Raw genomic sequence first — 14104 nt, forward strand, 5'->3', positions numbered from 1 at the left:
AATGTTCTGCTGACTTGATGTTGGCATATTGAAGTGTTTGCTTTATCTAGATTTGTTTGTATTGTCATTTTACTGTTACTGAGTTTCATCAGTATGATCAACAGTGAATATGAAACTCTTTTGAAAGAGAGCAAATGGGGAGGAGAACTGGCAGGAACGGAAAGGGGGAAGTGCAGCGAGGAGGGACATGATTTGAAAGAGAACATCAGGGACAGGCAGAAAAACAAAAGATGTGTTTGTGGAGCAGATGTGTAAGTAAATCCTCGAGTCATGTCCAAGCAAAGAGAGCAAACACAGAATCGGGAAGGCTAATCTGACTGGGTAGGCATGAAAAAGGAAGGAGAAATCATAAAAACAAGAGTATGGCAGAAAAGTGCTCAGTACCTAATCTCCGGTCATACCCTGAGATCCAGGTTAGAAATTGCTGAAAGCGCATGCACGCACGCATACACACACACACACAAACATGAAATGGACATGTTGTCCGTACAGCTACAGGCTTGCACAATATGGAAGAGAAAGGTGATGACCTGTTCCAAAAACCCTGGTGGAATGAGTGCATGAATAATGCAGGAAACTTTGTTTAGCTGCAACCGTGCAGCTCTCAGCTCATGAATTTCTCCCTGCCGGTGAGCTCGACAGAAAACGGATGTGATGACAGAAGAATGCTGTGCTTTTAAGGGACTTTAATGCGGGGTGGATTGAGGATCTGCGTCGGAGGAAGGGGTTAAACCAGAAGTAGGCTAATGCTAGCAGCGTCCAGCACAGTCTGGAAGTCATTACAGTCTGTCGTAAAACACAGACTGCTGTGGTACAAGACAGTAACCTGGGTCAGGGGAAAACATGGGAGCTTATGAGATTTTTATTCTGTCTGTGCATGCATACCTCCAAAAGATAAATAAAGAAAAGGACTGGAAGTATGTCTGTGCTGAGCTTGAGCTCACAGCTGTGGAGCTGTCTGGTAAGGATTGTATATGGAAGAACTCCACAAATTAACAAACACACGCACAAAATTACCATAATTTGTGCATGATCTCATGTACACGTCGGCAAAACATGGCAGTTTCTTTAAAAGTAATGCCGCAACTGCGAGTATATTGAAGACATATGCTACAGTTGTTTTTTTTTTTTTTTTTGGTTGTTTTTTCATTTATAATAAATATAAATGTGTTTAACCCTCTGGTTTTGTTCATTTCGGGGTCACACTTTTTCAGTAAAATCAATGTATATATTTTTGTTTAATTCTATTTTTTATTTTGTATTATGAGAAAATTTCATGGTACTAATTAATATGTAACACTGAAAAAATATGCAATAATTATGATGATTTTTTTCAACTGAAAATGTATTTATTTTTCTAATATTTTTATATTACTTTTCAATTAAGGCAGTATTTCATGTTTGAAATGTCGGTTTGAAATGTGCAGTGTGTCTATTTTGCACTCTTGATATTTTAGAGTGTCACCCCTTCATTGTTGTGCACTTTTTCCTGCATCGTAAATGATTTGTAGATTGTGCACACAAAAAATTCTCTGTATTTTCATATTTTTTCATATTTTCAATTCATTTCCAATGGCGGTCATTTTTGACCATGAACAACACAATATTTTTTTATGACCATTTAGCTTTTTCGAATCAAGTCCACGATTTAGTTATTTTTATTTATTTTTTTTTTGTGGTCACATAGTGACTGTCATAAAGGTTTTTGAGTTTCGTACCATTCCAATAAAGTAGCAATTTTTAAAAATAAAACTTTCTTCTTCTTTTTTTTCGGTCTAAAATGACCAAAAAGGAACAGAAATATAAGCATACACTGGAAAATTGAAGTCAAATTTTTGTCTTGGTTTTTTTTTTTTTTCAGTAAATGCATTTTATTAATATAATAAATTAAATAAACTACTTAAATACATGTATTTGAGACGAAAAAGAAGCATTTATTTGAGAAGAAAAAGAAGCATTAGACAGTAAGACATTAGAATATATAAAATTCATTTTCTTACCCCGTTTCAGTTTTAATTATTACAAGTAAATCTGTGTGTTAATGGGGTAAGAAAAATAAACTTATTTCATTATATATTATCTAATGTATTTCCCAAGCAAATCTCATTGTAAAGATGTTTGCTTGAAAGTAAGATAAAAATACTAATTTAAAAAATGATTCTTACAGTGTATAAATTGTGCATTGCTGTCTAAATTCAGACAATTGCTCGATTTGGCTGGCAAGATCAAACATGAATTTGTTAGTTCTACAAACATTTTATTAGAGGGATTAAATGAGCAAATACTGAGACAGGAAGTGGCATTAAGCACACAAAGTGATACATCTAATGTGTACCAGTGGAGCTAATTCCTCTGTCACTATGGCAGCAAAGATTAAGAGAGCATTTCCACCACGAAACCATTTTAAATCATTTCCACCTCAAATCTCCTACTGTTCTCGTGAGAGAATGGAGAGTGATTCGTGTTGAGACGTTTATCCACACAAAGTGGAAGTTGAATGTTGGTGTACGTGTGATTATGTGTAGACGTAACAAACTGCTTTGAGTGCGTTTGGCTCCAATACAGGGCCCTCTGGATGTAATTATGTCGCATGTGTGAGTGTATATGAAACAATACACGTGGCAAGCGGAGAAGATATGTGACTAGTTGGAGACCAGCTGAAGTACCTTCACCAACCAGCTTTTTATTAGCCCTGCTAATGATCATGACTCACTGCTGCCAGGAGAAACAACAAGAGCAGCCCACACCAACATCACAAATCCTCTTTTCCACAGAGGACAAGTTACTCCCCCCATTTACACAGCTTGTGTTAGCAGTGAGGAACTGCTGATGAATTGTGTTTTCAGGAGAAAATAGCATCCAAATATCTGGTTTAAGTGGAAGTCATTGCAAAAACTATGTGATTTTTCAGCAGTCAAACTGTGTTCCTGATGTAAACTTCAGCTCTACTCCATGCAACTTTGATAAAGTTTTGTTTATAGTGTATGGTTGGCTAGCATTATGATTGTCTTAAAGGGATTGTTTACTGAAAAATTTTACCCTCCATGAAACATACAGGAGGTATTTAGCCAAATGGCTGATTTTCTCTTTTCCCATAAAATTAAGGTTGTTAATAGCAGCCTGCTGTCAAGTTTAAAAAAAAAAAAGTTTTTGTTTTGTTTGTTTAAATCTATCTTTGTGAATTAAATTTTGAATATAATATAATAATACAAATATTTACATATTTTAAAATATTAAGACATCATATAATATAAACAATAAGGTGTCCTTGTTACAGTGTAATTATACATTTAAGTGCTGAGTAATATTAAGTAACTACATGTACTTACTATGGTTAGGGTTAAGATTAAGGTTTGGCTTAGGGTTATTTGCATGTTATTATGCATAATTTATTGCTTTTATGATGGCAAGTACATGTAACGGGTAATAAGGACACCTTAAAATAAAGTGTTACCTAAATACAGTCAAACCAAAATTTATTCAGACACCTTCAACATTTCTCACATTATGACACAGTTTATTCCATAGTTTAGAAAATGGTAATAAAATATGACAAGAACTCAGAGTTTAACTGTGTCAGAACAAATTCATCTTGATAATGTTAGATAACTTTGATAGAAAGGTATGTAATGAATTAGGTTTAATAGCTGTCAGATGTCAGCTGTTAAATTTAAGTACACAATTAGATAATACCAATTTAGGTCAACCATTTACCAAGCAATGCTTAATTTTGTGCAGTCTCTGGTGTAAAAAGGTTGTATTAGCAATTAAAGAAAAACACTTAAGAAAAACATGGTCAGGTCAAAGTGTCTGAATCATTTTTGGTCCCACATTTTTATTTTATTTTTACTGGTAGTCCACTGTATGAAGAATGTTTGGGTATAATATGTATACATACTGTATATATATGTCTGATTGTATATATATATATATATATGGCCAATTATTCAAAAGACATTAAAATTACCACTAATAACCGGAGAGAAAAAGAGAGAGAGAGTGAGGAAGACAACATGTAGATGCAGGAGCAAATGTGCGTAGACAAGAAGCGAAAGAGCAAGTATGAAAAATAAAAGAGCTGCAGAAGCAGAGAACGTTTGATTTCAGCATTTCTACGGCCCACTGGGCATTGTTCACATGAATTTACATTCATTTCCAGTTTCTGCAAAAGAGCTCATTCAACTTCCTGCTAGTGGGACGCTTAATGGCCACTAACTGTGTCATTTTATGTCGAATATATCAGGATGCGAAATATTTATCAGCCTACATCACATCTTCAGCTCATTTTGTCATCTATTTATGTGCTGCAATACTGCTGGAGCACCGTTCAAGTCTTTTAACAGGGGAAAAGTATGAAAAACTCAAAAGGGTGCTGCAAATTAATATATCATTAGTATATTCACCTAAAGAGACTGGCAAACCTATTTTAGGAAGATTACTTCTTTGGGCTTTTGGAGGCTTGCACACAGGAATTGTTCAGTTTGCACCATTTTTTAATTGCTGGTTAATGTGCACAAATGCATTTGATGGATGTCTTTGGTTATTGTATATTTATGTTGCATTTTAAAATAGCGTGTTAAATAAAACAAATACAGCTCGTTAAAAAACGCATCTTGAGGCCTCTTCAATATGTCCCATTCCATTGCATTCTTGCTGCTTTTGAACGCAAGGATGCATCCTCTGTCTACGCCCCCTTAATAGCTCCCACTGAGAGCAAGTACGTGTGTCTTCAAACACTTCAAACCATCTCAAGATCAGGATCCCACATTCAATAACTAACAATCCCTCTCTTAATTTCTGTAAGATCTTTTCATTAGAGGCCCTTTCAGAGACACTTTCAGTGGTTCATTTTCAAGTGCAGTATCAAGGGTTGTTTTTGCAAATGAATGAGTTCATGGATTGTATTTTAACAACAACATTTCTACAAATGAACTGCAAAAGAATAGAATTTTTAACAGTCAAAATAAATTTACCTGAGCGAAGGGATTGGGCACAAACTCCACCTGGTTCTCTGCGGCTCGTCGACTCTTGGGAGCATCCGGTGGGCACTACAGAAGCACAAAGAGCTAAGGTCAAACTGATTTAGGTATAATATAAATATTAGATGAAAATTTTCAACTTAAAAGAACTTTAGAAAGGAGAAAATTCAATTCGCTGGAAAATAAAATAAAATAAAATAAAATTACTGAAAATATAAAAATAAAAGCTATTATGAATAAAAAATACAATATATATATATATATATATATATACACATAATAAAAGAACACTGGATTTGATTTAAATAATAATAATAAAAAATCCTTCTCATGCACATTTTCTGGTGTGGTCTTTCAAGACATCCACAAGACATCTTTTCTTCTGCGTCTCAGGATGCAATCGCTGACGCCTCTGCTTTTAAAAAGCCACATTAGAGCAAATGCATTCAAGGGGGAAATAGTTGCCCTTGTTTCCATTTTAAACACTGCTTGCAGGGAGCTTTGAGCATTCGCCCCAAAACAACAGAACACAAAGAACTTTGTTGGCTTACATTCAAACACACACACACACACATACAATGGCAACCATGTTGATGATTTAGTCAGACGGTTTTAATATTATTCACACCATACCTCACAAACAGGCAACTAACATGTAAAGGGGATAATCATCTTTTCAGACTAAAAATGGTCCATCTGGCACGTAACTAATGATGTCTAATAGTTGCTGGCTCTGAAATATCCTCTGATCCAAAATTGCATCAAATTTCGAAATGCCAGCTCAGGCTGTACCTATTCCCATGTGCGCTTCCTTTGTCAAATAAGTTTCGAGGGTGACATTTCCTGATCTCTACCTTCTTTACTATTCCAGGCTGTGGGTGGCTGTATGCTTTTCATACATGCTGAAGTTATCTGCAAGTGACGCATTCCTGTGAGCCTTTTCGATTCAGCAAGCCTTGCCAAAGCTCTGATCAATTCAGAGAGGAGAAACGCACAAAATTCCAAATCCTCAAATAAAGCAACACTCCCACATCGATGACTCAAGCGCTGTTCCTCCACCACAGCCGTCCCGATGGAAGCTGAGTCGCTGCTGGAGCTTGATCCATCAAGTACAACTACAACAATGATTTTTTGACAGAAAGAACGCATCCATTCCCTCAGCAAAACATGAGCTTTGCCTCCACTGTGATCATTGAAAACATGCGCGAATGTTTCATCAGCTAGGGTGAAATATTACTTGAAAATACTGGGGAAAACACTCACCTTTTAAAAAATTATTCTACAGTACCTATTTGGACTGTGGTAGGTTCAAACCTTTAAGGTAAAACTATATAGCTATCCAGGTAATTTACATGCATGGGACCATAACACTATTAACTCACTCACTGTTAACTAATTGTTAACTTTCACAGCTACTTTGATGCAAACTACTTCACTTTTAAATATAGTTCACCCCAAAAATTTAATTATATTTTCTCTCTCTGTCTCGCTCTCTATTTTTCCACTTTTGTCTGTTTTTTAACTGTTACAATTGATTTTATGTTCTTGTATATAATACTGTTCAAAAGTCAGGGGTCGGTAATTTCTTTTAGAAATAAATCTCTTACGCTCACCAAGACTACATTTATTTAATCAGAAACACTTCAATATTTGAATTTCAACTTAAACATATTTTAGTTAGTTGCCAAGGCAACATTTCTCATTTTCATTTACATTACATTATTTCATGTATATATTTATTTTATTTTATTTTATTTTATTTCAATTACCAAAACTTATTTAAAATAGTTTGTGAGTAAACTTGTTTTAATGTCAACTATTTCTTTGTCTGATTAAAAAACTTAACTCACTTTAAACAACTTAACGTAGTTCAATAGTTGAACTTGAGACCCTGCTCTCTATATAATGCCATAAAAAAGCCATTTAACAGCCCATAGTGGGCGAATGCTAATAGAAATGAATTCACTAGACGAAACATGTTTGAAATTTCACATAACACAATGTTCAAAAGCATTTTACGGTGTTTTTAACAGTTCAGACTTTATTACCCGAGCTCCAGGTATCTCACAGCAGGCCTCCTGGATAGCCATAGAGGGGTCACAATACACCATCACCTGCTGGACGTCAATCTAAAGAAAAATAAAGAGAGAAAGCGTATTAAAAGCAGAACAAGAACAAAGAAAATTAGCTTTTTAAATGCTGGACCCCCACTGCCTTACATATGACCACTTACATGATCATTTCGCTAAGTGGTTGGATTAATGAACTAATTAATTAGTAATGGTTGAAGCTCGGTTAGGGCTGTTCTTTTCATCTTTTTTTCGAGTTGAGAGAGCTCAGTAGCGTTAGCCCCAAAGAGATGTGCCTGTAGTCTTCCTGTCTCTCATACATCCAAAGACACACCCCTGCCACATTTCCCAGGCAGACAGCATGCCTAGGGCAAAACCTGCGGGAAGCCAGCTTATAGGAAACATCTACTTCCGACTACTCTATTAGCAGTGTAGTGCTCAATTATCAGAGAAGCCGGAAGCTTTGGCAGCCGTTCATCTAATTGACATTCTTATACGGCAAGCCTCTTCCTCTGTAAAAGGTTCACAATATGGCCTCGATCTTTTGTAGGATCAGAAGAGGTCCTCACCTCCACAGGGGCCGCATCAGTAGCCCTCATACCCAGCAGCGTGTGTCCATTGATGGGTAACTGTCCACGGAGCTCCAGGGGCTTGTTCTCAATGGAGCTGCAGTCCACGTGCAGGGAGGCCGCATCTCTCTGCAGACTCAGAGCCACCTTATGCCAGCGCATGTCCTTCAGGGATTCCACACCGTCACCTTCAAACACGCACCCCACCATGGACCCTTCAGGGTCAGCCCCTCTCGCCCGCAGGGCCAGGTTGCCATCTGGACCATTCCAGTCCAGTGAGAACTAAAGGAGTGTGATAAATAGGGAAAAAGAGAGTTTTATTTAGAAAATGTAATTATGTTGAGGCTGCAGTACAGGGTCCAAAATTAGCATGTTGCCGTACCTGTTGGCCATATATATATATATATATATATATATATATATATATATATATATATAATTATTATTATTTTTATCAGCTATGTCTTTGTATTATTTCACAATAATAAATTATTTAGCTGTTTATCCCGGCGAAAGTGCAAATAATCTTTTAAGATTAAGATGCTTGTCTTAAGGCATATCTTTTTTTAATTTTCACATTTCTATTTTTTATTTATTTAACTATTTCTTTAACTTGTTTTATTTATGTGCCAAAGCCATATTTATCACATAATTCTTGCATAGTGTTAGCATAATCAAGAACTAGCTTTAAATTGAAATATGTTTAACTAAGTTCAAGAGCTCTATTGCATAAACCTATAGTATATTTAAGTCAGAAATGCAAAACCTTACTGACCTTACTGTAAAGTGTTACCAATGAATTTGAATGAATCAATTTAAATGTGATTCAATGATCAGTGTTTTTGTACCTGAATGAATCAGTGTTTTGACAAACTGATTAAGTTAATTATTCAATGACTCATTCAAACTTGATCAGTTCTGAATTAATCATGTTTTTATTGAGTTGATTAAATTAATGATTCACTTACAGTATAAACAGTCACCTCTCTTCACCTACTAGTGTAACAATGTAATTTTCTAAGAGTAACCAAAAATCTTCACCTTTTTAGAATATTACAGTTTTACATTCATTTTTGCAATTTTATCAGCTCATATACATGTCATGGGTAAGTGTGCTGCTATCAGCACTACTCAGTCTGTCACACTATTCCGATTTTAAAAACAATCAGCAATTAGTATTTTATGATTTGGAAAGCAGCTCTGTAATTAGCAGTTCCTACAGGGACATATCTATGGACTTGAGCGGAAAGTGAACACACACCTGAGGATAGCCGTGTTCATCTGATATCTGGAACAGGTAAATGTTATCATTCAAAGATTTCTTCTTCAGCAGCAAGGTGAAGACCAGGGTGAACTCCTCTGAAAGTCCATGAGGAAACACTTGACTGAGGAGACAAGCGTGCGGTTAGACTTCAATACACGTACAAACAAATAAACGTGGAGCAGCTGGGTTGTAAGTGTAAAGAAACAGTCTGAATGCTAGCAGAAGGGGGAGTATCTCTGTATTAATGGTGTTGTGGATACAGATATAGGGATAACCCCTGACACTAATTTTGAAAAGAAATGCAGCTCAGCAAACCTCATCTTCACTCTCAACTTCTATCTCTCGCTGGATAAACAGTTTGCCTGCCTCTTGGTGGGTCAAGGGCAGGCAAACTCCAGGAATGTGTTTACCATCCCAAATACACACACACACACACATAGACTCGGTACTGGAGTTTATTCACACGCAAGTCATGGAACAACGGGAAGCTGGTCATAAGCACATAAACATGCATACACAACACACACAACAATGAGTAGGTAGCCTGTTTGTCTCTAAAATGAGATGACAATGATTTATAACAGAGACCTGGTCTCCAAAGTAATAACAGTGAGGCCGGCCTCCTCGAGGAAAAAATTAAATCAGGACTAAACACTAGAGAGAGAGAGAGAGAGAGAGAGAGAGAGAGTTTGTACAGGATGAAACTTGTTATGACAGGGAATGAGGTACATATCCCTTTCAAAGATGTCTTGTTCATATTGCTGAACAAAACTACTCCACTGAAAAGGCCATCATAAATCAAAGATTAATGATTTTTTTATTTCATTATTAGAGTCTAAATATCTATCAGATCTAAATATTGAGAATAGAAGTGTATTATATATTGTTGGAAAGTAACTAAAGTTCAGTCATTATTGTCAATTCCATTAGTGGAATTACAGCCAATTTGTTTAGCCAATATTCAATTATTCGATTTGTTTCATAATATGTGTGACCTAAACAGCCTCATGTGCATGGTGTGTACTATAAAACTGCAGTGTTTTTAGCCAAGTTAGTGTTTCATGTTGCTCTGTGATGATTATCTCAAGAATTACACACTTTGTTTTGATATGTTTGGGCATGTTTTAATTGGAATCATCTGCTAAAAGTAACAAAAATCACATTTTTATATTCTGTTAATATTTCTGCACTGTTAAAATAGATTTAACACTTTTGAAATGTAGTGTGTTTAAATCAATACCACTTTTAAATCAACGGACCAATAAAAATGAAAGAAATAAGCATTATTTTCATACAGGCATCCTTGTGTTTATATTAGCAACAATGTATAGGAGCTAATACTGCACTACTCTCTGGCAAGCGGGTTTTAATGGACAAACAGCCCTTCATGTGTGTTTGAGCATGATTCACTACCATTCACAAGCTGTTTTTTTAAAGAAATGTTATGCATCATGAGTTCCATGAGCTCCTTTGTTTTCAACAATGATAAAATGTTTATTTGAACATATTAGAATTATTTCTGAATGATAATGGGACACACTGATGATTAATGTAAGAGCTGATGAAAATTCAATGCATAAATTCAGCCTTGGTGAGCTTAAGAGACTACTTTCCAACCCCAAACTTACTTGAATGGTATTGTATGTGAATAAAACTAATATGCTTGTTGTATTCCACTAGTTTTTAATATACAACCCGAATTCCGGAAATGTTGGGACATTTTTAAAATTTAAATAAATTGAAAACTAAAAGACTTTCAAATCACATGAGCCAATATTTTATTCACAATAGAACATAGAGAACATAACAAATGTTTAAACAGAGAAATTTTAAAATGTTATCCACTAAATTCATTCATAAGCTCATTTCAAATTTGATGCCTGCTACAGGTCTCAAAAAAGTTGGCATGGGGGCAACAAAGGGCTGAAAAAGCAAGAAGTTTTATATATTCAGCTGGGAGAACATCTAGCAATTAATTAAGCTAATTGACATACGGTCTGTAACGTGATTAGCTATAAAAGGGATGTCTTAGAGAGGCAGAGTCTCTCAGAAGATGGGCAGAGGCTCTCCAATCTGTGAAAGAGTGCGTTAAAAGACTGTGGAATACTTTAAAAACAATGTTCCTCAACATCAAAATGCAAAGGCTTTGCAAATCTCATCATCTACAGTGCATAACATCATCAAAAGATTCAGAGAAGCTGGAGAAATCTCTGAGCGTAAAGGACAAGGTCGAAGACCTTTGTTGGATGCCTGTGGTCCTCGGGCCCTCAGATGACACTGCATCACTCATCGGCATGATTCTGTCATTGACATTACTAAATGGACTGTTTCAAAGTGGAAAAGTGTTCTATGGTCAGACGAGTCAAAATTTGACATTCTTGTTCAAAATCACGGACGCCGTGTCCTCCGGGCTAAAGAGGAGGGTGAACTTCCAGCTTGTTATTAGTGCTCAGTTCAAAAGCTAGCATCTCTGATGGTATGGGGGTGCATAAGTGCATACGGTATGGGCAGCTTGTATATTTTGGAAGGCACTATGAACGCTGAAAGGTATATAAAGGTTTTAGAGCAACATATGCTCCCCTCCAGACGACATGTATTTCAGCAGGACAATGCAAAACAACATACTGCAGCTATTACAACAGCATGGCTTCGTAGTAGAACGAATCATCGTTAAATGAAAAATACATTAAAGACGACCACAAACTCTTCAGCAGCTGGAAACCTATATCAGGCAAGAATGGGACCAAATTCCAACACCAAAACTCCAGAAACTCATAATCCCGATGCCCAGACATCTTCAAACTGTTTTGAAAAGAAGAGGAGATGCTACACCATAGTAAACATGCACTGTAACTGTAATACCCTTTGCATCATGGGAATTTTCTGTGATGTCAGACCCCACATACAGAGACTTACTGTATTTTTTAAAATTGCTGTATACAACTGTATTTGCCGTAATGACTCTTTGGCGCCATTCTATTGAGGTTGTTTTATTTTCCTCATTTCTTAAATTTGGATTGACACGATTTGCCCAACACCTTTCTACAACGCCGCAACAGCTTGGGACTGACTACACTGGATGTGTTACATCGTTTGTAATGATTGGAAAATCCGTTTGTCCTTCAAGTCAGAAACAGTGCGAGCGCATGGAGTACATCTGTACATCAGAAGTATACCGGGGCATCAGTTTACTGTCCACATCCACTGTAGATAGTATATATAATAGGTTCTATATTGTCTTTTTGAGTCGCGCCATGCCGCCGTGCCACTCGTGTCCGAGGAAGACACGGAAGCAGCGGGTAAGCGCCAGGGGATTTGCCCAGGGATGAACCCGCGAGAGTGGAAGAGCTCCAGAGAACATCTGTGCTGTGTGTCGATTTCACCTTACGAGAGAATGAGACCAGCAAGCAAGGTAAAAATATATGTACGTTTGTCTGTGTCAGATTTTTGTACACCAGTTTAACCTAGTATTTACCAGTCAACATGGCGGTAACAAACTTTACTATGGTAAACTGCACTGTCGTTTCAAACGGGTTTTGTCAGCTTGTTGAATTAAGTTACCTAATTAAAATGATTTATAACGAGCAACACTTATCTTATGTTAACATTAAGTTAACTAATGTGAAATTTTGTTCAAGTGTTAGTAGTTAATGTTGGCCAGTAGCCCATTAGGAAATAAAATTGTATGTTAGCTAAGTTAAACAAGTTTTATGGCTAGCTGTCTTTTCTAGTTTTAGAATTAGTTTGTTATATTTTTTAATGGAATTTAAGATTTACTGCATTTTTTTGTATTTGTGTTTTAAAGGCAACTGCAATGAAGCATCAATAAAGACATGAGCATGCCAGCCACCCTGAGACTGACAATTCATGGTAAGAGAACAACTATGGTTTTGAGTGGTTTGTGTATATTGGGTTTGCCTTTTAAAAGTGTGTCATTTCTACTTCTTGTTTTTCAGAGAAGACATTTCTGTCACTAACAAAGTGGATGGTGAGCAAAGGCATTTTTTTGCAGCACCTGGGTTTTGCAGATGGCTATGTATTTTTGTGAGGATAAATCCAGAGGATACAACATAATGCACTGCAAAACGTCCTAAGACAGGAGAAATGGTGAAGATGAAGATTCCAGCATTGGTTTTAAATAAAGAATTTGATATTTTGTAATTATTGTGTCTGTTTTAATTGAATGCCAGTAGTACCTATGTAGAGTACAAATAAAATGAATTCTATATAAAAATGATAAAATCTAACAAAATCTATATTAAAACGAATGTATTACAGTAGTATACTGATGAATTGGATTATTTTTACAGTAATTTACTGTAAAACAGTACAGTTTGCAACTGTAAATCAAATACAGTTTGCTACTGTAAATCTTACAGTGTTGCCAGTAAGTTACTGTAAAAACCCTTTGAAATGTCTAACAGTGTGTGTAACGGTACACAGAAGTCACAGTTCAGTACATCAGTTTTGGGGTCACGGTTCGAAAATACCATCGCCCATATTAATTGTAAAGCTCAAAGCTTTTTTTTTTAAATTTGGTGTCAAGTGAGCAGTTTTAAATGAATTAGCTAATTACTTAGAAAAACCACAAAGCTTCATTATCAGTATCAGCCACAACAACCTGCTCATTATCAGTTATTCTTATCAGCCCCCAAATTTTTTGCACTTCTTCTTGGACACAAATACAAAGACCTGAGTAAACACTCAAACCTACACCCTCCATCTCTCTTCCAGGTGAGGTGAAATTCAAGATAAAAGAAAGTAAGCGTTGGACAGTTCTATTACAAGCCAAGTCTAAACTAAGAGAATGACTAACACAGAGGTGGCCGAACAATTTAAACACCATCTATCAAATATCAGAGACCGGCTGACAAGACTTTACATTAAACTTTATCTCATAGAAAGAGAATGTAGGAGACCATTTATGGATGAAGAATCCTGGTTTCCCCTTCTGCAGTAAGCCGGCCATATCGAGTGAGTTTCAGTGCAGGCTCTCACTCTCTTTGACTGAGATGAGATTTAGAGCAGGAGAAAAAGAGCTCAGGTTTCAAATGGGGAAAGCACCTGGGGCTCTGGAAAATCCATTCTTAGAGAGGAACTCCCTGATGATGGGGGGATTTGAGTATGTCTGTGTGTATGTGTATCTTTGCCTTTCCTTTTAAAGTTTCAGAAGGTCAAACTGTACAACTTCCAACCAAAACACCACTATTATTGCAGCTAAAG

The 14104-nt window shown here is 36.3% G+C and overlaps 1 protein-coding gene across 3 annotated transcripts in view; it reads right to left on the reverse strand.

Moving 5' to 3' along the window:
• Positions 1–14104, reverse strand: part of col16a1 (collagen, type XVI, alpha 1) — a 68710-nt gene that overhangs the window by 42157 nt on the left and 12449 nt on the right. For all 3 annotated transcript variants that reach the window (XM_058753591.1, XM_058753590.1, XM_058753588.1), the window contains exons 5-8: positions 8879–9002; positions 7618–7899; positions 7028–7108; positions 4974–5048 (exon numbers count right to left, since the gene is read on the reverse strand). In XM_058753591.1, the coding sequence (XP_058609574.1) occupies positions 4974–5048; positions 7028–7108; positions 7618–7899; positions 8879–9002 (562 nt within the window). The remainder of the gene's footprint in view (positions 1–4973; positions 5049–7027; positions 7109–7617; positions 7900–8878; positions 9003–14104) is intronic.

Source organism: Onychostoma macrolepis, chromosome 19 (genome assembly GCF_012432095.1).
Source record: "Onychostoma macrolepis isolate SWU-2019 chromosome 19, ASM1243209v1, whole genome shotgun sequence".
Classification (NCBI taxonomy): domain Eukaryota; kingdom Metazoa; phylum Chordata; class Actinopteri; order Cypriniformes; family Cyprinidae; genus Onychostoma; species Onychostoma macrolepis.